Source organism: Oncorhynchus mykiss, chromosome 3 (assembly GCF_057628025.1).
Source record: "Oncorhynchus mykiss isolate SJ-2025 chromosome 3, ASM5762802v1, whole genome shotgun sequence".
Classification (NCBI taxonomy): Eukaryota; Metazoa; Chordata; class Actinopteri; order Salmoniformes; family Salmonidae; genus Oncorhynchus; species Oncorhynchus mykiss.
In genome coordinates, this window is record NC_143024.1 from 85,085,884 (window position 1) to 85,113,415 (window position 27,532).

General features: G+C 43.0%; 1 protein-coding gene across 1 annotated transcript in view; it reads left to right on the top strand.

Moving 5' to 3' along the window:
• Nucleotides 1-8,802: 8,802 nt before the first annotated feature.
• tmtops2b (teleost multiple tissue opsin 2b) overlaps nt 8,803-27,532 on the top strand; it is a 47,628-nt gene continuing 28,898 nt past the window's right edge. The window contains exon 1 of the mRNA XM_021597939.3: nt 8,803-10,048. Coding sequence (XP_021453614.1) covers nt 9,682-10,048 — 367 coding nt within the window. The 5' untranslated portion in view covers nt 8,803-9,681. The remainder of the gene's footprint in view (nt 10,049-27,532) is intronic.

The following is a 27,532-nucleotide window of genomic DNA, read 5'->3' on the forward strand; positions in this document are numbered from 1 at the left end:
TTTGAAGGCATCTCCTGACATCCTGGGGAATTGGACAAACGTTGAATATCGCCTTGGATCTCTAGTGACCTGGCTGGAATATGTCAAACTGAGCCACTACGTCTATACCTCTCTGCTCTTACCTCATGCAAGTAAGATCTGACAGGATAGATAGGGATAAGCCACATGGTGGAGAATCCACTCAGCCTGCCACAAAGCTAGATTGAGTCAATACCTATCCAGGCCTCTCATATCCTGGAATGGGAATCCAGAGGTGCCACATGTGTTGAATTTACATTGGTGTTGATTTGACATTGGACCAAAGATAAAGTACAACTTCCTGTCTCTGTCCCTCATATCTCTCTCTCTCTCTATGACTTGCCTAGTTAAATAAAGGTTCAATAAATAAATAAAATAAAATCTGTCTCCCCCTCTCTCTCCCTGGCAGAGACACACACTTCATCCCCACCCCTCGTTCTCTTCATTTTGTTCTTCATGTCAATCCCTGTTGACCTTAACAGTCAAAAAGCACTCACACATCTGAGTTCTCATTGCAGGTACATGGGAATAATGTGATAACTTCAGAGAAAAGAGAAACCTGCACACTGCTCTTGCTTGTTTCACTTATTTTATTCAACCTTAAATGTTGGCCTCTTGGCCTTCTTCAGAGACCTTCCAAGAGGCTGACGTGTAAAAGCTTTAATCAAATAAGTGATACGAGCGAGAGCAGTGTGCGGGTTTCTCTTTTTATTTTAAATCCCTTTTAACGTGCTTGACTTTTAGATACAAACGGGAGAATGATGATGAGGTGAGCGTCATTCCTCCTTGTTCTCTCTCTCTCTCTTTCTGTAAGGCTTACAGCTGGGGATGGAATTCACAGCAACACTGGCACCACAGCCTCTGGCAAGACCAGCTCCCAATCCTCTCACATCTGAGAGCTCACACTGACAACTGTGAAACCAGAAAGATGCCCTAAAGGCTTCCAAGCCAAGTATTTCCTCAGAACATATCCAAATATGGCCAAGAAAGCAAAACAATTGATGCCATAACATGTCAACGAAGACCTCTCAAATTAGTTGGTTTTCCAGAATAGTCCAATATCTTTCTCCGGAATTTCTAAATGTTAATGGAAAACTTGATGTGGAATGTAACACAATAAAATATAAAGGAATAATGTAACAGAGAGGGTTTCATTAATTGAAAGGAATCCATTGTACGGCCAGGAGCATATCCGAACACTGATTACAGTTACAATTGAAAATGTACAGCATGCACAGATTTACAATTACACTTATTATCAAATCAAACAGCTGGCATTGGACCTTGAACCAACCACTGTCCAGTAACAAGGCAAGCGCACTACCCCCTGTGCTATAAAGCACCATACCTCTCAACAGAGACCAAAATGTACAGTGCCTTGCGAAAGTATTCGGCCCCCTTGAACTTTGCGACCTTTTGCCACATTTCAGGCTTCAAACATAAAGATATAAAACTGTATTTTTTTGTGAAGAATCAACAACAAGTGGGACACAATCATGAAGTGGAACGACATTTATTGGATATTTCAAACTTTTTTAACAAATCAAAAACTGAAAAATTGGACGTGCAAAATTATTCAGCCCCTTTACTTTCAGTGCAGCAAACTCTCTCCAGAAGTTCAGTGAGGATCTCTGAATGATCCAATGTTGACCTAAATGACTAATGATGATAAATACAATCCACCTGTGTGTAATCAAGTCTCCGTATAAATGCACCTGCACTGTGATAGTCTCAGAGGTCCGTTAAAAGCGCAGAGAGCATCATGAAGAACAAGGAACACACCAGGCAGGTCCGAGATACTGTTGTGAAGAAGTTTAAAGCCGGATTTGGGATTTCCCAACCTTTAAACATCCCAAGGAGCACTGTGCAAGCGATAATATTGAAATGGAAGGAGTATCAGACAACTGCAAATCTACCAAGACCTGGCCGTCCCTCTAAACTTTCAGCTAATACAAGGAGAAGACTGATCAGAGATGCAGCCAAGAGGCCCATGATCACTCTGGATGAACTGCAGAGATCTACAGCTGAGGTGGGAGACTCTGTCCATAGGACAACAATCAGTCGTATATTGCACAAATCCGGCCTTTAAGGAAGAGTGGCAAGAAGAAAGCCATTTCTTAAAGATATCCATAAAAAGTGTCGTTTAAAGTTTGCCACAAGCAACCTGGAAGACACACCAAACATGTGGAAGAAGGTGCTCTGGTCAGATGAAACCAAAATTGAACCTTTTGGCAACAATGCAAAACGTTATGTTTGGCGTAAAAGCAACACAGCTGAACACACCATCCCCACTGTCAAACATGGTGGTGGCAGCATCATGGTTTGGGCCTGCTTTTCTTCAGCAGGGACAGGGAAGATGGTTAAAATTGATGGGAAGATGGATGGAGCCAAATACAGGACCATTCTGGAAGAAAACCTGATGGAGTCTGCAAAAGACCTGAGACTGGGACGGAGATTTGTCTTCCAACAAGACAATGATCCAAAACATAAAGCAAAATCTACAATGGAATGGTTCAAAAATAAACATATCCAGGTGTTAGAATGGCCAAGTCAAAGTCCAGACCTGAATCCAATCGAGAATCTGTGGAAAGAACTGAAAACTGCTGTTCACAAATGCTCTCCATCCAACCTCACTGAGCTCGAGCTGTTTTGCAAGGAGGAATGGGAAAAAATGTCAGTCTCTCGATGTGCAAAACTGATAGAGACATACCCCAAGCCACTTACAGCTGTAATCGCAGCAAAAGGTGGCGCTACAAAGTATTAACTTAAGGGGGCTGAATAATTTTGCACGCCCAATTTTTCAGTTTTTGATTTGTTTAAAAAGTTTGAAATATCCAATAAATGTCGTTCCACTTCATGATTGTGTCCCACTTGTTGTTGATTCTTCACAAAAAAATAAAGTTTTATATCTTTATATTTGAAGCCTGAAATGTGGCAAAAGGTCGCAAAGTTCAAGGGGGCCGAATACTTTCGCAAGGCACTGTATAGTGCACAATATAAGATGCAAATGGTTATTTAGAACATGATTCACTTAAATTACTTCTTTGAGATCGACAACATCTGATGAAATTGCAGAGCTCAAATTTCTAAATGCAAAAATCGGAATATTAAACATTCATGAACATACAAGTGTCTTACATCGTTTAAAAGCTTAACATCTTGTTAATCCAACTCCGTTGTCAGATTTAAAAAAGGCTTTATGGCAAAGGCATACCATGTGATTATCTGAGGACAGCGCCCCACACATAAAAGCATTAAAAACATTTTCCAAACCAGCAGAGGCTTCACAAAAGTATTTTAGTGATAAAATAAATCAATTACCTTTGAAGATCTTCCTCTGTTTGCAATGCCACGGGTCCCAGCTACACAACAAATGGTCGTTTTGTTCCATAAAGTCCTTCCCCAAAATGTTTCGTTGGCTCGTTTGATTCAGTAATCCACCCGTTCCACTCGTTCAACATGCATACAAAGGAATCCCAAAAGTTACCAATAAACTTCGTCCATACAAGTCAGACAACGTTTCTAATCAATCCTCAGGTACCCTAAAATGTAAATAAACTATCAAATTTAAGACGGAATGTAGTATGTTCAATACCGGAGATAAATCAAATCAAATCAAATGTATTTATATAGCCCTTCGTACATCAGCTGATATATCAAAGTGCTGTACAGAAACCCAGCCTAAAACCCATAACAGCAAGCAATGCAGGTGTAGAAGCAAGGTGGCTAGGAAAAACTCCCTAGAAAGGCCAAAACCTAGGAAGAAACCTAGAGAGGAACCAGGCTATGAGGGATGGCCAGTCCTCTTCTGGCTGTCCTGGGTGGAGATTATAACAGAACATGGCCAAGATGTTCAAATGTTCATAAATGACCAGCATGGTCAAATAATAATAATTACAGTAGTTGTCGAGGGTGCAGCAAGTCAGCACCTCAGGAGTAAATGTCAGTTGGCTTTTCATAGCCGATCATTAAAAGTATCTCTACCACTCCTGCTGTCTCTAGAGAGTTGAAAACAGCAGTTGCCTTGACAGGAAGCCAGTGTAGGGAGGCTAGCACTGGAGTAATATGATCAAATTTTTTGGTTCTGGTCAGGATTCTAGCAGCCGTATTTAGCACTAACTGAAATTTGTTTAGTGCTTTATCCGGGTAGCCGGAAAGTAGAGCATTGCAGTAGTCTAACCTAGAAGTAACAAAAGCATGGATTAATATTTCTGCATCATTTTTGGACAGAAAGTTTCTGATTTTTGCAATGTTACGTAGATGGAAAAAAGCTGTCCTTAAAACAGTCTTTGTATGTTCGTCAAAAGAGAGATCACGGTCCAGAGTAACAGCGAGGTCCTTCACAGATTTGTTTGAGACGACTGTATAAATAAATAACGAAGTGCCCACCCTCATCCACGGGCGCCACAAGACTACAGTCCAAAATGAGAGCCACCTTGAAAAACTGCAATTACTAAGTCATTTTTCAAAGCCTGAAACCCTTTCTAAAGACGGTTGCCATCTAGTGGAAGCCATAGGAACTGCACTCTGGGAGGTATTCTTTTGAATCTCCCATTAACAAGCATTTGAATGGGCTGTGACCTCAAAAATGAAATTTCCAGATGGATTCTCCTCGGGTTTTCGCCTGCCCTATCAGTTCTGTTACACTCACAGACATTATTTTAACAGTTATGAAACTTCAGAGTGTTTTCTATCCAATACTACCAATATATGCATATCCTAGCCTCTGGACCTGAGTAACAGGCAGTTTACATTGGGCACGTCATTCATCTGAATTTCCGAATACTGCCCCCTATCCCTAAAAAGTTACATTAGGAAAACACATTTGTGTATACAAGACATCCAGCGAAAAAGAAAAGTAAGAATATGACATACGGTATTTTTGTATTTGAAAAGAGCTAATCTGGCAAGCAGGACTGTTTAAATCCAATCAAATCAAATCGATTTGTATTTGTCACATACACACGTTTAGCAGATGTAATTGTGGGTGTAGCGAAATGCTTGTGTTTGTGAAATGCTTGTGTTTCTAGCTCCAACAGTGCAGTAATATCTAACAATTCACAACAATACACACAACCTAAAAGTTAAATAATGGAATTAAGGCTAAATAAAAATATTAGAATGAGCAATGTCGGAGTGGCATAGACTAAAATACAGCAGAATAGAATACAGTATACACATATGAGATGAGTAAAACAAATATATGTAAACATTATTAAAGTGACTAGTGTTCCATTAATAAGTGGTCAGTGATGTCAAGTCTATGTAAATGGGGCAGCAGCCTCTAAGGTACAGGGTTACGTAACCGGGTGGCAGTCTCCTAGTGACGGCTATTTAACAGTCTGATGGCCTTGAGATAGAAGCTGTTTTTCAGTCTCTCAGTCCCAGCTTTGATGCTCCTGTACTGACCTCGCCTTCTGGATGATAGCGAGGTGAACAAGCACTGGCTCAGGTGGTTGATGATCTTTTTGGCCTTCCTGTGACATTGGGTGCTGTAGGTGTCCTGGAGGGCAGGTAGTTTGCCCCCAGTGAGGCATTGGGCAGACCGCACCACCCTCTGGAGAGCCCTGTGGTTGTGGGCGGTGCAGTTGCTGTACCAGGCTGTGCTACAGCCCGACAGGATGCTCTCAGTTGTGTAATTGTATACCTGATTGCTGGATGTTCGTTTCGAACTCAGACAATATATTCATGAATCCTTCAGCTCACAGCATCTCCAGAATTTTATTTTGGATGAGGTTACCCGTTATTAGCTCTAATTCTGCTGTTACAGAAAGGCTTATGTCCATAAACTGGCCAAACCCTTTTGAGGGAATTGATCAAATACTCATTCATATTAATTATACATCTCTAGATTGGTTTCTCTCATTCTATCCACATGTCCAAATTCCACTTTATTATGACAAATACTTAGGTTGTTTTCACACTTGGTCCCTTTCAGCCATTTTTTTGTGTGTTTTGTGAACAGTGTGGTTGGCTTAATTTTTTTGTGCAGTGTGAACACTCCAAAGGAAGTCAGACCCCTCAAAAGAGCCCCCAAAGCGAAGCGAACTGAGACCCTCTCCAGAGGTGGTCTGAGTTCAGTTCGCTTGAATCCCGTGGTCCAGTTCCCTTTTTTAGGACAATGTGAACACAAAGCTACCCAGGTTTGCTTGTTATTATTCCCACACCACACACTAGACCACACACTAGGCCAGTGGTGTAAAATACTTAAAATACTTAATTACTTATATACTTCAAAGTACTACTCAAGTAGTTTTTTTGGGGTATCTGTACTTTACTTTACTATTTATATTTTTTAGCAACTTTTACTTTTACATTCCTAAAGAAAATAATGTAGTTTTAACTCCATACATTTTCCCTGATGCCCAGAAGTACTTGTTTTTGACAGGAAAATTATCCAATTCACACACTTATCAAGAGAACACACCTGGTAATCCCTACTGCCTCTGATCTGGCGGACTCACTAAACACAAATGCTTGTTTGTAAATGAAGTCTGAGTGGTGGAGTGTGCCCCAGGCTATCTGTCAATAAAAAAATATTTTAAAAATGGTCCTGTCTGGTTTGCTTATTAATGTAAGGAAGTTGAAATTATTTATACTTTTACTTTTGATACTTAAGTACATTTTAGCAATTACATTTACTCTTTATACTTACGTACAGTGGGGCAAAAAAGTATTTAGTCAGCCACCAATTGTGCAAGTTCTCCCACTTAAAAAGATGAGAGAGGCCTGTAATTTTCATCATAGGTACACTTCAACTATGACAGACAAAATTAGAAAAAAAATCCAGAAAATCATATTGTAATGAATTGATTTGCAAATTATGGTGGAAAATAAATATTTGGTCAATAACAAAAGTTTATCTCAATACTTTGTTATATACCCTTTGTTGGCAATGACAGAGGTCAAACGTTTTCTGTAAGTCTTCACAAGGTTTTCACACACTGTTGCTGGTATTTTGGCCCATTCCTCCATGCAGATCTCCTCTAGAGCAGTGATGTTTTGGGGCTGTTGCTGGGCAACATGGACTTTCAACTCCCTCCAAAGATGTTCTATGGGGTTGAGATCTGGAGACTGGCTAGGCCACTCCAGGACCTTGAAATGCTTCTTACGAAGGCCTCTCTCATCTTTTTAAGTGGGAGAACTTGCACAATTGGTGGCTGACTAAATACTTTTTTGCCTCACTGTATATTTAAAACCAAATACTTTTAGACTTTTACTCAAGTAGTATTTTACTGGGTGACTTTCACTTTTACTTGAGTCATTTTCTATTAAGGTATGTTTACTTTTACTCAAGTATGACAATTGAGTACCTTTTCCACCACTGACTACTGCAACACCGTTTCCTCTGCCATGCACCCTCACATTGGTGCCACAAAACAGAGACGATGATTTGGAGGTTCGCGGGAAAAAAATGTGCGCTGTTTTTGGATATTGACTAGCGATTGTCAAAGACGCACAGAAATTCCATGTGTGGAGTTTTTAGTTCAGATTATTTGTTTGCAATATGTGATCTAAAGGCTAAGAGAGCTTCATAAACTGTTATTGGTTGTGGAGTTTGAATAGTGTGAAAATACAACAGATTTGGTGAGAATCACATAAGGTACAAAATCTATTCTAGCTCTTAAAGGGGCAGTAGCCTACTTTGGGTGTACAATTTTCAATTACAGCATTATTTATTCTGCAGTTATTATGTTGCTTTTTATTCTGTTACCAATCAAATTGACATGTTAATAGTATCTTCTGATTACAATTATGATGTCTTATATTTTTAAATGTAAGGAGGTACAGTATATCTAGCTGTCCATATAACGCATTCTGATTGAATGGCTTGTCCTGCACTTTGTAAAAACCCAGGGGACATCTTGGGAAAAGATCTTGGTTCTATTGTAAACATAGCAATGTGAATGCAAAGAGGACTAGGTCCAATAGTTGAAGTGAAAATAGTTGAGTCTTCATTTAAAGGCAAGGGCCGTGTGAATACAAAGAGAACTGCGTTATTTTCCTTCCAGTGTTATTTTCCTTCAGAGTTCACATAGAGTGTCACGGAAGCCTTCTTTTTTTTTTTTACCCATTTTCATGATTTCATTCTTGTCTCATCGCTGCAACTCCCGCATGTCTTCGGGAGAGACGAAGGTCGAGAGCGTGCATCCTCCAAAACACAGCCCAGCCCAGCCAGGCTTGAAACAATGCCCACTTAACCAATGTGTCGGAGGAAACACCTTGCAATTGTGTCAGCGTGCACTGCGCCCGGAGCGCAGGAGTCGCTAGTGCACGATTGTGCAGGGTCATCCCTGCCCTCCCCTAACTCGGACAACGCTGGGCTAATTGTGCGCCGCCCCATGGATCTCCCGGTCGCGGCCGGCTGCAACAGAGCCTGGACTCGAACCCATAATCGCTGCAGTGCCTTAGACCACTGCGCCACTCGGGAGCACCATCACCGAAGTTTTTTGTCAATGTTCCCAGTGGGCGCACATTGATTGAATCAACGTGGTTTCCACTTTATTTCAATTAAATTGTTGAACCAATTTGGAATAGATGTTGAATTGACTGACGGCTGTGCCCAGTGGGTTATTATTGTCACATAATTAAACTGACTTTCCTATGTTTACAACATTTAACCATGGATCATTTGGATTTGGAGGTAAAGTGTCCATTTATGCTTTGTATTGCAGAGCGCTGACGGCTAGGGTTCGATGCCAGTCGATTACTCGAGCAGGACGATTCTCTCTCTATCGTGACGTAAAATCTGGCTATAATAATCTGCACTGTACTTGGAACGGAGGACTCTCAGGCTCGCGCGCCCTCACTGATCACTAAATTCAACAGTAGCAAAGGAGCGAGGTACACAAGAACTGAAGATGGGATTTAGATCACAAAGACAAAAGAGAGCCAATTTTTACAGTCGCCTGGCCATTGAATAAAAAAATAGAAATTGTATGCTATCTTGAACAAAAACATAAAATTGTAGGCTAAATCTAAAAGTATTTGGCAAGAAATCTGCCAAATTAAGATAAATGGTTAATGCGCTCTTAATGTATGTCGGTCAGCGATAATATAATGAACAATAATTAATCATGTATTTTAGTAATTTCCTAGCAATTGGGAACAGTGTGTGAAACCCTGTGACATTCGAGATTTGTGAATGAACGGTGAAGCCCGCGCGTAACGGCGATGGACACCCGGGACGAGCCTCGCTGCACACCCCGGGACTGATTTGCACCATCGCCACGCATTTGAGATATCACCTCCTCCAATCTTCAGTAGACTTGATGGGACACAGTATCACCACAAGTATGCTGTTAGCTTGCACTTGTAAGAACGTTATTTGAAAAACACAATTTTTTCCCCCAGTGAAACTCAAAGCTAGAGAAAACTACCGCCGCGCAGTAGTCTAGTGGATGTGTTTTTGACGTAACAAAACTGTACTGATGGAAAGAGTAATATTTCACCGTGATTAACGGCGTGGATTAACGCGACAAGCTGTAGACTAGTCTATTAAACGGAGGTCTGGACATTATGTGAAGGGCTGACATGGGGGCGAGAGATAGAGAGACACATGGCCAGGTAATGATGGTATGAGCTCCGCGCGCACTGCATGCCCCAACTCAGCCAAACGTCTCCCAGCCTGAGTAATATGAACGTTCGTGAACATCATCCAGGATGTTTTCTGACCTGGCTGGCCTCAACTACACCTACAACGTGAGCGACGACCCGTTCAGTTTCCTGGACCGGGAGTGGCGCGACGCGCCGAAAGAGACTCTGTCCAGGACTGGCTTCATCGTGCTCTCTGTGTTCCTGGGCTTGATCATGACATTCGGCTTCCTCAACAACTTCGTCGTACTGCTTCTCTTCTGCAAGTTTAAAACTCTGCGTACTCCGGTCAACATGCTACTACTCAACATCAGCGTGAGCGACATGCTGGTGTGCACGTTCGGCACCACGCTCAGCTTCACCTCCAGTATCAAGGGAAAGTGGCTCCTGGGCCGCCACGGCTGCTTGTGGTATGGCTTCATCAACTCCTGCTTCGGTGAGTCGACCCGAGATGCGGCTCTACAGCCTAATAAAGGCTGTTAGTGAGAAATTAGAGCAAATTGATTCATGTATATTGGCAGTAAATCTGTTACCAATTTATTCCTTGGCCACAGACCTGGTGGCATAGCAGGATTTTCCAGTGGCTTTCACCAAGAAAGGTTCTGATTTCAAACTCCAGGTGAGGTTTAGTCCCAATTGTGCTTGCTCATGGTGAATCATTTTACAAGAATGTTACTTTTGACTAAAAGTATGAAATTCACTCAACATGTCATTTAAAACACATTTGTCAGTTTCACTTACTATACTAGGTTGAACATACTTTAGATGAAGTTAACGCAACATGACATTCAGATATTATTTAACTTAAACTTTTAAGGTAGCAGGGTAACAAACTTTTAAAAGTTGACTCAACAAATATTTTTTACAGTGTAGTAGGGCTGCTGTATATTTACTCAGTTAATGGAACTTTAAACTTTTATCATCTTTAAAAAGTAATTTCATAGTCCTTATTAAATGTTTAGCCTGAACTAAAACCTTCAGATGGTTTAGCATGCCCTATTCATGTAGGTTCGTTTTATCTGGTCTTACTGCAAGAATTTCAACCGCTCTGGCAACTAAATCACTGGGTAGCAGCTTCTTATACTCAAATCAAGTTTTATTTGATTAACTAGGCAAGTCAGTTAAGAACAAATTCTTATTTTCTATGACAGCCTAGGTTAACTGCCTCGTTCAGGGGCAGAATGACAGATTTTTACCTTGTCAGCTCGGGGATTCGATCTTGGAATCTTTCGAGATACTAATCCAACGCTCTAACCACTAGGCTACCTGCCTCTAACCACTAGGCTACCTGCCTCTAACCACTAGGCTACCTGCCTCTAACCACTAGGCTACCTGCCTCTAACCACTAGGCTACCTGCCTCTAACCACTAGGCTACCTGCCTCTTAACCACTAGGCTACCTGCCTCTTAACCACTAGGCTACCTGCCTTTAACCACTAGGCTACCTGCCTCTAACCACTAGGCTACCTGCCTCTAACCACTAGGCTACCTGCCTCTAACCACTAGGCTACCTGCCTTTAACCACTAGGCTACCTGCCTCTAACCACTAGGCTACCTGCCTCTAACCACTAGGCTACCTGCCTTTAACCACTAGGCTACCTGCCTTTAACCACTAGGCTACCTGCCTCTAAACACTAGCCTACCTGCCTCTAACCACTAGGCTACCTGCCTCCCCAGTTTTTTGGAATATTATTCTAAATGTCTTCAAATTAGTTATTTTCACAAAAATGAATAGCTAAAAGTTGTTTTCTAAATGTGTCCCCAACTTGTCACAATAATGTCAATGGAGCATTTCGAGTTTGTCTCTGTGTTGATGTCCAGATGCGCAATGTGCGTAATAGCCTACCCACTTAGCTGACTAACGGGGTGTCTGCTAGTGGTTTTTGAAATGCGCTAAAGCAGAGCATAGGTTACAATGCACGGAGTAGTGAAGAAGGCATAGTCTACATCAAGCATACAATATCATCAACACACTGTACTATAAGCACACAATGCATTGTGTAATAAAACATAGAAGGCAAAGGCTACATACACTAAGGCATAATAATGATTATTTATTGGACTTATATATAGTATATATACAGTAATGGTTAGATACATTATACATTATATGGATAAATGTTTGGATTATATATAAATCCATATAATTATTGGATTATATACAGTATATTTGCAGTGCCTTTGGAAGGTACTCAGACCTCTTGACTTTTTTCAACATCTTGTTACTGTACAGCCTTATTCTAAAATGGTTTAAATAAAAAAAATGTCCTGGGCAATTTACACACAACACCATATAATGAATGACAAAGCGAAAACAGGTTTTTAGAAATGTTTGCAAATGTATAAAAAACAACAACAACTGAAATACCTTATTTACATACGTATTCAGACCCTTTGTTATGAGACTTTATCTCAGGTGCATCCTGTTTCCATTAATTATCCTTGAGATGTTTCTACAACTTGGAGTCCACCTGTGGTAAATTCCGTTGATTGGACATGATTTGGAAAGGCACACGCCTTTCTATATAAGGTCCCACAGTTGACAGTGCATGTCAGAGCAAAAACCGAGCCATGAGGTCAAAGGAATTGTCCGTAGAGCTCCGAGACAAGATTGTGTCGAAGCACAGATGTGTACGAAAAAATATTTGCAGCATTGAAGATCCCCAAGAACACAGTGGCCTCCATCGTTCTTAAATGGAAGAAGTTTGTAACCACCAAGACTCTTCCTAGAGTTGGCCACCCAGCCAAACTGAGCAATCGGGGGAGAAGGGTCTTGGTCAGGGAGGTGACCAAGAACCCGATGATCACTCTGACAGAGCTCTAGAGATCCTCTTTGGAGATGGGAGAACCTTCCAGAAGGACAACCATCTATGCAGCACTCCACCAATCAGGCCTTTATGATAGAGTGGCCAGACGGAAGCCACTCCTCAGTAAAAGGCACATGACAGCCCGCTTGGAGTTTGCCAAAAGGCACCTAAAGACTCTCAGACCATGAGAAACAAGCTTCTCCGGTCTGATGAAACCAAGATTGAAGTCTTTGGCCTGAATGCCAAACGTCACGTCTCGAGGAAACCTGGCACCATCCCTAAAATGGTGGTGGCAGCATCATGCTATGGGGATGTTTTTCAGCGGCAGGGACTGGGAGACTAGTCAGGATCGTGGCAAAGATGAACAGCGCAAAGTACAGAGAGATCCTTGATGAAAACCTGTTCCAGAGCACTCAGGACCTCATGTGTGAATTTATATATAGTCCAATAATTTATCCAATAATTTATATCGTTTGGATTGATGTTTACATATTAAATAAACATTTAATTTAATAGTCAAAGTCAGCAGAGCAGAGGTTGCTGTCCTTATTCTCCCAGGGACCACAACAACACAAAAGTGCCATGTGGACTGAGGTTAGAGCTCCAACATAAGACATTATATTTCCTGCTGAGGAGCTTTTAGCCATGTGGGCTGCAGTCTGCAGACTCTTAAGTCTCTTTGGACAGATGTATTTTCTCCCCTTTTGAAGTGGCCAAGAAAATCTGAAATTATTCCCAGACCTAGTGCTGTTGCTATAGGTCTGGGATGTCTGAGATGACTCCCTTGCTATAACAAGACACGTGGTTCTGGCTGAGATTTGGCAAATGTCACAACGAGTTATCTGAATTCTGTGATAACCGTCCCGGCCATTTCCTGAACTGAGATTGGCAGTAACATGGCCATGGTCCGTTTATATACACAAATGCTATGGGCTCACTGTGGGTGGGAAAAGGGATTGAGGAGTGTGGCTTGAAGAAAGAAACTCCACATGGTTATGCTTTTCAAGTGGACTACTGACTCTTTGATTTCATTTATTTCGGTAATGTTATGCAGAAAAACCCATCCTCTCTTCCGTGTGATGTGTTCAACTCCATCTAGGCTTTGAAGTAAAACCATTTGCTTTGGGTCATCCGAATTAGCAAACAGGTTAATCAAAGGAATAGCTATTTGTAACGACATCCGTTACTCTGAGGAGGGTTTCTGGGGAAGCCAAACCACTGGGCACACACTGGTTGAATCAATGTTATTTCCACGTCATTTCAATGAAATGATGTTGAACTGATGTGGAATATACATTGAATTGACGCCTGTGCCCAGTGGAAAGGGTCCTTCTGTCTCAAACAGAGTGCAGAGATCCTTGGTAGGAGGTGGCAGAGTGAAGTGAAGAAGTCTGAATGAGAGATTGGGAAAAAATTATGTTCTAGAGCATAGCGTAGAATATAGCAATTTGCACAGTATTGGAGTAGGAGAAGTACTCGGAAAAGGAAATTCTCACTAGAGTAAAAATGCATTCCTGTCATATTAAATAGAGTTATCAAATCAAATCAAAATGTATTTGTCACATGCGCCCTCAACCAACAGTGCAGTTCAAGAAGTAGCGTTAAGAAAATATTTACTAAATAAACAAAAGTTTTAAAAATCGAATCAGTCAAAAGGCAACACAAGAACTGTACATAACAATATACAGGGTGTACCGGTACCGAGTCAATGTGCAGGGGTACAGGTTAACCTTTCTGATCTCCCCATCCCGGATCCGGGATCGTGAATACAGACTCAAGCTCATTACCATAACGCAACGTTAACTATTCATGAAAATCGCAAATGAAATGAAATAAATATGCCATCTCTCAAGCTTAGCCTTTTGTAAACAACACTGTCATCTCAGATTTTCAAAATATGCTTCTCAACCATAGGAAAACAATCATTTGTGTAAAAGTAGCTAGCTAGCGTAGCATTTAGCGTTAGCATTAGCGTTAGCATCCAGCACGCAACATTTCAACAAAAACATAAAAGCCTTCAAATAAAATCATTTACCTTTGAAGAACTTCAGATGTTTTCAATGAGGAGACTCTCAGTTAGATAGCAGATGCTCCGTTTTTCCAAAAAGATTCTTTGTGTATTAGAAATAGCTCCGTTTTGTACATTACATTTGGCTACCAAAAAAACCCGAAAATTCAGTCCTCAAAACGCGAACTTTTTTCCAAATTAACTCCATAATATCGACTGAAAACATGTCAAACGTCGTTTAGAATCAATCCTCAAGGTGTTTTTCACATATCTCTTCGATGATATATCATTCGTGGAAGCATGGTTTCCCCTCTCAATCAAATGGAAAAATACTTGCACATGGCTTTGCGCACCAGTTTCGACGCAGGACACCAGGCGGACACTTGGAAAATGTAGTCTCTTATGGTCAATCTTCCAATGATATGCCTACAAATACGTCACAATGCTGCCGACATCTTGGGGAAACGGCAGAAGGTCTAAGCTTATTCCTGTCGCATTCACAGCCATATAAGGAGACATTAGAAAACAGAGCTTCAGAAATTCTGCTCATTTCCTGTTTGACGTATCATCTTGGTTTCGCCTGTAGAATGAGTTCTGGGGCACTTACAGACAAAATCTTTGCAGATTCTGAAACTTCAGAGTGTTTTCTTTCCAAAACTGTCAAGAATATGCATAGTTGAGCATCTTTTCGTGACAAAATATCGCGCTTAAAACGGGAACGTTTTTTATCCAAAAATGAAATAGCGCCCCTAGAGATGCAACTGGTCAAGGTCATTTGTAAAGTGACCATGCATAGATAATAAACAGCGAGTAGCAGCAGTGTAAAAACAAAGGGGGGGTCAATGTAAATAGTCCGGGTGGCCATTTGGTTAGTTTAGTTGTTCAGCAGTCTTATGGCTTGGAGGTAGAAGCTGTTAAGGAGCCTTTTGGTCCTAGACTTGGCACTCCGGTACCGCTTACCGTACGGTAGCAGAGAAAACAGTCTATGACTTGGGTGACTGGAGTCTGACAATTCTTTGGGCCTTCCTCTGACACCGCCTAGTATATAGGTCCTGGATGTCAGGAATCGTGGCCCCAGTGATGTACTGGGCCGTACGTACTACTCTCTGTAGCGCCATACCAGGTGGTAATGCAACCAGGCAGGATGTTCTCGATGGTGCAGCTGCAGAACCTTTTGAGGATCTGAGGACCCATGCCAAATCTTTTCAGTCTTCTGAGGGGGAAAAGGTATTGTCGTGCCCTCTTCACAACTCTCTTGATGTGTTTGGACTGTAGTTTGTTAGTGATGTGGACACCAAGGAACTTGAAACTCTTGACCCGCTCCACATCAGTCCCGTAGATGTTAATGGGGCCCTCCTTTTTCTATATTCCACAATCAGCTCCTTTGTCTTTCTCACATTAAGTGAGAGGTTGTTGACCTGGCACCCCTCCTGTGCTCCCTGGTCACCCACGACTACAAGGCCAAACACCAAACAGGCACCCCTGATTGCCCCAGTGTTGAGGATCAGCGTGGCAGATGTGTTGTTGCCTACAATTACCACCTGGGGGTGGCCCATCAGGAAGTCCAGGATCCAGTTGCAGAGGGAGGTGTTTAGTCCCAGGGTCCTTAGCTTAATGATGAGATTTTTGGGCACTATGGTGTTGAACACTGAGCTGTAGTCAATGAACAGCATTCTCACATAGGTGTTATTTTTTACAGGTGGGAAAGGGCAGTGTGGAGTGCAGTTGAAATTGCGTCATCTGTGGATCTGTTGGGGCGGTATGCGAATTGGAGTGGGTCTAGGGTTTCTGGCATGATGATGTTGATGTGAGCCATGACCAGCCTTTCAAAGCACTTCATGGCTACCGACTATGGTGGTCTGTTTGAAACATGTAGGTATTACAGACTCAGTCAGGGAGAGATTGAAAATGTCAGTTGGTCTGCGCATGCTTTGAGTACACGTCCTGGTAACCCATCTGGCCCCGCATATTTTTTGTGAACGTTGACCTGTTTAAAGTCTTGCTCACATTGGCTACGTAGAGCGTGATCACACAGTTATCCAGAACAGCTGGTGCTCTCATACATGTGTCAGTGTTCCTTGCCTCAAAGCGAGCATAAAAGGCATTTTGCACATCCCGTAGGCGCGAGTGACTGGGCAGCTCATGGCTGGGCTTCCCTTTGTAGTACCTAATCGTTTTTACGCCCTGCCACATCCGACGAGTGTCAGAGCCGGCGTAGTAGGATTCATTCTAGGAGGCAGTTAACATTATTATAAAGATTTATTTTCTTCTTGCTCAGCTCATCTCAGGCCAGTGTATAGAGCTTCCCGCTGCCTCAGATTTTCATGTTTCTGTGGACTTGAATTCTTGATCTACAGTCACTAAATATGTGTCAGATATTTTTTTTAACACAAAAGTGAAAAGAGAACTACATAAGTGAGATTGGAAAATCTTTTAAGGTTGTGTGTATTTTAAAATCATTCAAAGCTATAACGAGTGCGCTGAGAGTCAGGAAGCAAGTTCAGGGAGTGTGTTTTATTAAATAAAAGAAACAATGGACACGAAACAAACAATGCACCGACATGAAAACAGAGTCAATAACACCTGAGGAAAGAACCAAGGGGAGTGACAGATATAGGGAAGATAATCAAGGAGGTGAAGGAGTCCAGGTGAGTGTCATGAGGCGCAGGTGCGTGAGACGATGGTGACAGGTGTGCAGGATAATCAGCAGCCTGATGACCTAGAGGCCGGAGAGGGATTATACGTGACAAAGGCAGTGTACCAGTGAATTTTCTGTCCTTCTGTGAAATTGATTCGCATCTCAACTACACACACACACACACACACACACACACACACACACACACACCACACACACACACACACACACACACACACACACACACAGGAGGAGTAATAATGGTCCGGGGCTGTTTTTCATGGTTCAGGCTAGGCCCCTTAGTTCCAGTGAAGGTAAATCGTAACATTAGAGCTTACAGTGACATTCTAGACAATGCTTCCAACATTGTGGCAACAGTTTGCGGAAGGCCCTTTCATGTTTAGGAATGACAATGCCCCTGTGCACAAAGCGAGGTCCATACAGAAATAGTTTGTCGAGATCGATGTGGAAGAACTTGACTGGCTTGCACAGAGCCCTGCCCTCAACCCCATCTAAGATCTTTGGGATGAATTGGAACGCCGACTGCGAGACAGGCGTAATCGCCCAACATCAATGCCTAACCTCACTAATGCTCTTGTGGCTGAATGGAAGCAAGTCCCCTAAGCAATGTTCCAACATCTAGTAGAAAGCCTTCCCAGAGGATTGGAGGCTGTTAAAGCAGCAACAGGGGGACCAGCACCATATTAATGCTCATGATTTTGGAATGAGAGGTTCGACGAGCAGGTGTCCACATACCTTTGGCCTTTGTACATCCCTGAAATTGCAACAGCAGGTGGATGCCTTCATGAAGAGTGAGGAAAGGTTTGAAGTGAATAAAAAATGTCCTTCCCTATTCGTTTCCACTCCGCTATCTAACTCAGACAAGCAGGGAATATCTCATTCTTTCCATAAGGCCAACCCCAAGGCTTTAAGAAGGAATATTTGAAGATATTCTCGGTTATATCCTCCTTTCTCATTATTCTCACTTCCACTGTGACCGGATTGGACTTTCTCTGAACTCAGAGAACATGTCTTTGAGTCTGGCTGCTTCTTTGATTTCTACTCTCACAAACATGTGTTTGACTGTCTCTCACTGACATGTCTGTCTGGGTTTGACTGTCTCTCACTGACATGTCTGTCTGGGTTTGACTGTCTCTCACTGACATGTCTGTCTGGGTTTGACTGTCTCTCACTGACATGTCTGTCTGGGTTTGACTGTCTCTCACTGACATGTCTGTCTGGGTTTGACTGTCTCTCACTGACATGTCTGTCTGGGTTTGACTGTCTCTCACTGACATGTCTGTCTGGGTTTGACTGTCTCTCACTGACATGTCTGTCTGTGTTTGAAGGTCTCTCACTAACGTGTCTGTCTGTGTTTGATGGTCTCTCACTAACATGTCAAATCAAATCAAATTTTATTGGTCACATACACATTGTTAGCAGATGTTAATGCGAGTGTTGCGAAATGCTTGTGCTTCTAGTTCCGACCGTGCAGTAATATCTAACAAGTAATCTAACAATTTCACAACAACTACCTTATACACACAAGTATAAAGACACATGTCTGTGTGGGTTTGACGATCTCTCACTGACATGTCTGTGTGGGTTTGACGGTCTCTCACTGACATGTCTGTGAAAGAGGAGAGGAGATGGGTGGTTGGAGGAGATGGGTGGTTAGAGGAGATGGGAGGTTAGAGGAGATGGGTGGTTAGAGGAGGTGGGTGGTTAGAGGAGATGGGTGGTTAGAGGAGATGGGTGGTTAGAGGAGATGGGTGGCAGAAAGGGAGAGGGGTGGTTAGAGGAGATGAGATGAGTGGTTTGAGGAGACGGGTGGTTAGAGGAGATGGATTGTTAGAGGAGATGGGTTGTAGGAGGAGATGGGTGGTAAGAGGAGATGTCTGGCAGAAAGAGACATGGGTGGTTAGAGTAGAGGGTGGTTAGAAGAGAATGTTGGTTAGAGGGGATGGGTAGTTAGAGGATATGGGTGGTTAGAGGATATGGGTGGTTAGAGGATATGAATGGCTGTAGGCTGTGAACAGCAAAAGATGAAGACCTTAGATTGTTCATCTCTCCTACACACTGCACTCTACAGGGTAAGACAGAGGGGAGAGCCTAGTACAATGCCCTTTGTACAACACACATGCATGCTTGCAAGCACACACAGACACACACAGACACACAGAGACACGTGCGGCAGGGTAATCTCTGTTTTTTAAATCCAGATTATAGGCAGAATAGGTCTCAGCTGCAAGGGACGCCAGATAAATCTCTATGATGATCAATTTTATTGCCTTATATATTTACACTAAACCTCCTCCATCCAGCTGTGGCAGAAAAACATATTTTTTTAGGATTCTGATTTGCTGGAATTCAATTCAATTTGCATAGTGGGAGACCTGGCACTGCCAAACAAATCACATTATTGCCTGCCCAACATCAAAGTGCATTTTTAGTAATCAGAGCGAGCCAGGCGGAGGCAGAGGTTTTAATGGCCAGGTGGTGGGACCTTCCCATCAAAGAGTAGCAGATATACATCCTGGTTGTTTATTTCAGGCTATATATACACACACCACATTTAAGGTGCAGGCTAAATAACTGCTTAGATGCCCATAGAATGTTAATGAAGAACCCTGTGAACCACTGGTAACCCAACAGAACCCCACAGTGCTGGAGGATTTAATGTGGTAAAACTCTGCAGAGAAAAACTCAGAGAACAAAAAACTGTGTCACATCTGTTACATCACTCCTTAAAACAGAGTTAAGTAGTCAGGAGGAATGAACATTGAACAAGGACAAATAAACACAAACAAAGTTAAATAAACGTCAATAAAAGTTGACATGTACAGTCGTGGCCAAAAGTTTTGAGAATGACACAAATATTAATGTCCACAAAGTTTGCTGCTTCAGTGTCTTTAGATATTTTTGTCAGGTGTTACTATGGAATACTGAAGTATAATTACAAGCATTTCATAAGTGTCAAAGGCTTTTATTGACAATTACATGAAGTTGATGCAAAGAGTCAATATTTGCAGTGTTGACCCTTCTTTTTCAAGACCTCTACAATCCACCCTGGCATGCTGTCAATTAACTTCTGAACCACATCCTGACTGAAGCCCATTATAGCATAATCAATACTTGGAGTTTGTCAGAATTTGTGGGGTTTTGTTTGTCCACCCACCTCTTAAGGATTGACCACAAGTTCTCAATGGGATTAAGGTCTGGAGAGTTTCCTGGCCATGGACCCAAAATATTGATGTTCCCCGAGCCACTTAGTTATCACTTTTGCCTTATGGCAAGGTGCTCCATCATGCTAGAAAATTCATTGTTCGACACCAAACTGGTCCTGGATAGTGGGAGAAGTTGCTCTCGAAGGATGTGTTGGTTCCATTCTTTATTCATGTCACGTCCTGATCTTAGAGATCCTTTTTATGTTTCTATTTGGTTTGGTCAGGGTGTGATTTGTGTAGGCATTCTATGTTCTTTATTTCTAGGTTTTGTGTTTCTATGTTTTGGCCCGGGTATGGTTCTCAATCAGGGACAGGTGTCAATCGTTGTCTCTGATTGGGAATCATACTTAGGCAGCCTGTTTTGCCACCTTAGGTTGTGGGATGTTTTTTTTGTTAGCTCTGTGTCGCCTTCCGAATGTGACGTTCGTTGTTCTTTTGTTTGGTGTTTGGATTAAATAAAGAATCATGAACACGTACCGCGCTGCACCTTGGTCCACTTTTTCCGACGAGCGTTACAATTCATGGCTGTGTTCTTAGTCAAAATTGTGAGTGAACCCACTCCCTTGGCTGAGAAGCAACCCCACACATGAATGGTCTCAGAATGCTTTACTGTTGGCATGACACAGGACTGATGGTAGCGCTCACCTTGTCTTATCTGGACAAGCTTTTTTCCGGATGCCCCAAACAATCGGTAGGGGATTCATCAGAGAAAACGACTTTACCCGAGTCCTCAGCAGTCCAATCGCTATACCTTTTGCAGAATATCAGTCTGTCCCTGATGTTTTTCCTGGAGAGAAGTGGCTTCTTTGCTGCCCTTCTTGACACCAGACCATCCTCCAAAAGTCTTCTCCTCACTGTGCGTGCAGATGCAAGCTCTGTACTGATGGTGCCCCGATCCCGCAGCTGAATCAACTTTAGGAGACGGTCCTGGCACTTGCTGGACTTTCTTGGGCACCCTGAAGCCTTCTTCACAGCAATTGAACCGCTCTCCTTGAAGTTCTTGATGATCTGATAAATGGTTGACTTAGGTGCAATCTTACTGGCAGCAATATCCTTGCCTGTGAAGCCCTTTTTGTGCAAAGCAATGATGACGGCACGTGTTTCCTTGCAGGTAACCGTGTTTGACAGAGGAAGAACAATGATTCCAAGCACCACCCTCTTTTGAAGCTTCCAGTTTGTTATTCAAACTCAATCAGCATGACAGAGTGATCTCCAGCCCTGTCCTCGTCAACACTCAGACCTGTGTTAACGAAAGAATCACTGACATGATGTCAGCTGGTCCTTTTATGGCAGGGCTGAAATGCAGTGTGTTACGGTTTTCTTCCTGGGAAGGAGAGGAGGACCAAAATGCAGCGTGGTTATGGTTGAACATCTTAATAAAGATGATAACGTGAACAATATACATATACAAAATAAGAAACCGTGGAAAACCGAAACAGTCCTAACTGGTGCAAAACACCGAGACAGGAAACAATCACCCACGAAATACCCAAAGAATATGGCTGCCTAAATATGGTTCCCAATCAGAGACAACGATAAACACCTGCCTCTGATTGAGAACCACTCTAGGCAACCATAGACTTACCTAGAATACTACACTGAAAACAACCCCATCAATCTACAAAAACCCCTAGACAAGACAAACACATAATCACCCATGTCACAACCTGGCCTAACCACAATAATAAAGAAAACACAAAATACTAAGGCCAGGGCGTGACACAGTGGAAATGTTTTTGGGGGATTCAGTTCATTTGCATAGCAAAGAGGGACTTTGCAATTAATTGCAATTCATCTGATCACTCTTCATAACATGTTAGAGTATATGCAAATTGCCATCATTACAAACTGAGGCAGCAGACTTTGAGAAAATGAATATTTCTGTCATTCTCAAAACTTTTGGCCACAATTGTAGTGTCACCCATCATTACTATTTAGGGAGAGATGCTATGGCTTCAGTTGTACCACAACTGATCTGCTGGTCTTCGAGAGTGCTGCGTAGTTGGTGCAGTGTTCCAGGGGTGGGCAAAGTGTTTGGCTCGAGGGCCACATCGGGATTTAGAAACAGAGGGCCGCATGTATTTTTATTTTATCGATTTGTTAGTCAGTTTGTTAGTCAGTTTTCAGGCCAGAAAAAGGGAAGTTATTTGAAAATACACAGAGTATACCAAACAATTAGGAACACCTTCCTAATATTGAGTTACAACAAGGATGCTGGCCCATGTCGACTCCAATGCTTCACACAGCTGTGTCATGTTGGCTGGATGTCCTTTGGGTAGTGGACAATTCTTGTTACACACGGGAAACTATTGAGCGTGAAAACTCCAGCAGCGTTGCAGTTCTTGACACAAACCAGTGTGCCTGGAACCTACTACTAGCATACCCCGTTGTTAAAGGTACATAAATATGTTGTCTTGCCCATTCACCCTGAATTGGCACACATACACAGTCCATGTCTCAATTGCCTTTATCTATACTGATTGAAGTGGATTTAACAAGCGACATCAATAAGGGATCCTAGCTTTCACCTGGTCAGTCTATGTCATGGAATGACACAATTAAGCACTATAATACATTCATATGTAGTTTTGTTAGGTATTTAAAAGATTCCTGAAGTTTTGGACAGGAGTACTCTGTATTATGTAGTATTACACACAGACTAATGACTCCTCTGTAATAGAGTTCCATTTCCCCGTTTGACTGCTAGGTTTTATGGGTATTATAACACCTCTACTGTTAATTTTGCATTTTTTGATTTCACCTTTATTTAACCAGGTAGGCCAGTTGAGAACAAGTACAGTGGGGCTCTATGGACACTCACATTCTCTCTGTTTCCCTGTATCTTTTATCTTTATTAATTTACTGTTATTCCCTAACTTTATAATCAAATATAACCAGTATTTAGGTTTTGAATGCCCAGCAGTTCCTCCTCCACCACCACCAGCCTTTATTCTTAATAAAATGGATTTCAGATGGAACATCCTGAACGCTAGAAAAAAAAGGGAGCAGGATAGGCAAGATAAAATTGACTGAGCGGATACATTTTTGGGGGGCATTCTCTGTACTCACTCGTAGAATATGCCTGTTTGATGCCCCCCTTTAGTTAACCTTTATTTAACTAGACAAGTCAGTTAAGAACAAATTCTTATTTGCAATAACAGCCTACTGGGGAAGGTTTACTGCCTTGTTCGGGAGCAGAATAACAGATGTTTACCTTGTCAGTTCAGGGATTTGATGAAGCAACCTTTCGGTTACTGACCCAACACTCTAACCACTTGGCACTGCCGCCCCACCGTCATGCCTGCATGATGATGATGATGCATCTAGCAGCATTATTATTATTATTATTAGCATTATCATCATCACTGACCCTGTCTTGGAAGGGAAGCTCCCCCTGATGAGTTGGCTGACCGAGGGACAGTCCATGGCTTTGGCTGGCTGTGGCAGTTTCACCAAGATTAAGCTTATTGTTCAGATCATCAAACACACTCTCTGTCTTCAGCTCTCCGGCAGAGTCCTTGGAATAACCTTAGTTGTCCAACGTAGATTGTTTTTGTCTGTAAACTTTACGTGCCCCATAACACAATCGATAGAAGCTCCAATACATAATGATTATATCACCCATGGAATGTTTCTTTTTAGGCTTTGATTTACTGAAACCCTATCTTAGTCCTGCAATCGGGAAGGAAGCACGAAACACTGTAACGAATAAGCTTTGATTGACGATTTGGGGCTCTTGGTTGTACAGGTGACTTGTTTTTTGCTGTTCACTGTTAAGGTAAACAGTGGATTGTCAACAATAGTTGATGTAGGTAATCGACAGAAGTACAAACAAATCGTAGACTTAGCTTGCTGCTTTTACATTCTAACCAATGTCATAGCTGCTGCTTTCTTAACGCAACCCCTATAGAGGCAGGTTTCCTGAGGACTACATGCTAACAGTCTGTTAACATAAAGTGGGTGGCAGGTAGCCTAGCGGTTAAGTCTATTAGCGGTTATGTCTGTTAGCATTTGGTGGGTGGCAGGTAGCCTAGTGGTTAAGTCTGTTAGCGGTTATGTCTGTTAGCGTTTGAGTCTGTTAGCGTTTGGTGGGTGGCAGGTAGCCTAGTGGTTAAGTCTGTTAGCGGTTAGGTCTGTTAGCATGTAGTGGACGGCAGGTAGCCTAGCAGTTGAGTCTGTTAGCGGTTAAATCTGTTAGCATATAGTGGACAGCAGGTAGCCTATCGGTTAAGTCTGTTAGCGGTTAAGGCTGTTAGCACATAGCAGATGAGTAAATAACAGGAGAAACTGCCTGGAATACACATGGCTTGATCTGCTCATCAGAATGTAGAGTCACTACTACTACTGCTGCTATCACTCTTCATGTATAACAGGCATCCCAGGAGTTCTCTGTGGGTTGTATGTGGGTTGTCTGTGCTCAGATTGAGAATGAGCTCTCAGCAGAGCACTGAGCGAACACCAACACCTCCCAGGACGACTGACATGTCAACATCACAAATGTCAAAAGAGACGAAGGGAAACTTTCTCTTAAAAAAATTGATGTGAAGGAAAAGTGTGTGTTCCTTGCAAAGGCCTCTAGATTCCGACTCACACGGTTTGGACGACTCTATCAGAGCAGTGGACCTGGACTCTTTTTACACAAGCATGCATGGTTGGAGGGCTGTGTGGAATGTGGCTCTAAACAGATTCCATCACACTGTTGTTATCCCTGTTGATGTAGAAACAGCTGATGAGAACGGAAGGGAGCAGTCACAGACCCCATGATAAATGCAGCTCTGTATCAATAATATCAACTGGGTTTGTGTAGGTGCCCAGAGTTCATGAAGCCTTATACTGTATTTGACAGTGTTGAAAGAGTGGAGGACTGAGAAAGAGAAATGGTGGTGGAAATGGAGGGAACGGAGGGAAGAAAGTAATAGACAAAGGGAAAAGAAAAGGAATCAGCAAAAGAGGGGATGAGGAGGTGGGGAGGAGTAGATAGGGAGGGGTCGGGGAGGAGGTGGGGAGGAGTAGATAGGGAGGGGTTAGGGAGGGGTCGGGGAGGAGTAGATGGGGAGGAGGTAGGGAGGAGGGAGGGGTCAGGGAGGCGGGAGGGTAGGAGTAGATTGGGAGGGGTCGGGGAGGAGGTGGGGAGGAGTAGATAGGGAGGGGTCGGGGAGGAGGTGGGGAGGAGTAGATAGGGAGGGGTCAGGGAGGAGGTAGGGAGGAGTAGATAGGGAGGGGTTAGGGAGGGGTCGGGGAGGAGTAGATGGGGAGGAGGGAGGGGTTAGGGAGGGGTCGGGGAGGAGTAGATGGGGAGGAGGGAGGGAGGAGGGAGGGGTCAGGGAGGCGGGAGGGTAGGAGTAGATAGGGAGGGGTCGGGGAGGAGGTAGGGAGGAGTGAGGGGTTAGAGAGGCGGGAGGGGAGGAGGAGAGGCGGTAGGGAGGGGGGAGGAGAGGAGATAGGGAGGGAGGGGAGGTAGTTTGGCGGAATGGAGGTAATGCAGGGACAAGGTAGGGAAGGGAAGCGGGGAGGAGATAGTGAGGGGAGGAGGAGATAGTGAGGGGAGGAGGAGATAGTGAGGGGTAAGGTAGGAGTGGAGGAGTGGTGGTAGGGCTGGGACAAGGTAGGTAGGGGAGGAGGAGAGGAGCGTAGGGGGTAGGGATGGGAGGGGAGGGGGAGAGGAAGGGATGAGGTAGGGAGGGGAGGGGGAGAGGAGGTAGGGAAGGGAGGAGGGAGTAGGGAGGTGGAGAGAAGGTAGGGAAGGGAGAAGGGAATAGGGAGGAGAGGAGGTAGGGGAGGGAGGAGAGGAGGTAGGGGGGGGAGGAGGAGAAGACGTAGGAGAATAGGCAAAGGGAGAAAGCGTAACACGACTACTTTAAATAGATGTCCTTCATGGCAACTTGTTCTGGTGTACTCATGCAGGACCCATTTGTAGCTGTCAATGACAGGAGTTCAAATTAAATTTGCTGTCCCGCTCATTATAATGTTCATAATGATGATACTCTTTATCCTGTGTACCTGTGTGGCTCAGTTGGTGGAGCACAGCACTTGCAATGCCAGGGTTAAGGTTTCAATTCTGATGGGGGACCAGTACAAAAATGTGTACACTCACTACTGGATAAGAGTGGCTACTAAAAACATTATCCACAAAGCTCCTTTTACGAAGAAAATGCAGATATGAAAGTACACAATTAGCAGGACAATGAAATTAGAACAGCAGAAGGTTTGTGTTAGCTCCCTGAGCTAATGCCTAGGCTTTAGCTAATGCAGACAACCCAGGTTTGCAGTGCTGTCTGAGTTCCAGTGTACATAACCAGGAGCCATTTGTCTCTGTTTTGGATGAAGCTAAGATTAGACTTGATCCTCACCATAAATTACTGTACCTTAGCACTAATTAGGGTTTCATCACTCCAGAAAAATTGTTTCCACTGCCCCAGAGTGCAATGGCTGCGAGCTTTACATAACTCCAGCCTACGCTTGGCATTGAGTAGTGTGATCTTAGGCTTGTGTGCGGCTGCTCGGCCATGGAAACCCATTTCATGAAGCTCCCATACGTTGCTTCCAGAAGCAGTTTGGAACCGGGTAGTGAGCGTTGCAACCGAGGACAGACGAGTTTTACATGCTACGCGCTTCAGCACTACATGGTCCCATTCTATGAGCTTGTGTGGCCTACCACTTCACGGCTGAACCGTTGTTGCTCCTAGACGCTTCCACTTCACAACAACAGCAATTACAGTTGACTGGGGCAGCTCTAGCAGGGCTGAAATTTGATGAACTGACTTGTTGGAAAGGTCACATCTTATGACGGTGCCACGTTGAAAGTCACCGAGCTCTCCTATGGAGATTACATGGCTGTGTACTCAATTTTATACACCTGTCAGCAATGGGTGTGGCTGAAATAGCCGAATCAACTAACTTGAAGCGGTGTTCACATACTTTTGTATATACAGTGTATATGACGACATAATTTAACAACTACTGCATGCTACCTTATGGTAGGAGTAATACAATACCTTCAGAAAGTGATAATACCCCTTAATTTATTCCACATTTTGATGTGTTACAGCCTGAATTCAAAATGGATTAATTCAATTTTGTTCTCAATACCCCATAATGACAAGGTGACAATATGTTTTCAGAAATGTTTGCAAATGTATTGAAAAGGAAATACAGACATACAGTGCCTTGCGAAAGTATTCGGCCCCCTTGAACTTTGCGACCTTTTGCCACATTTCAGGCTTCAAACATAAAGATATAAA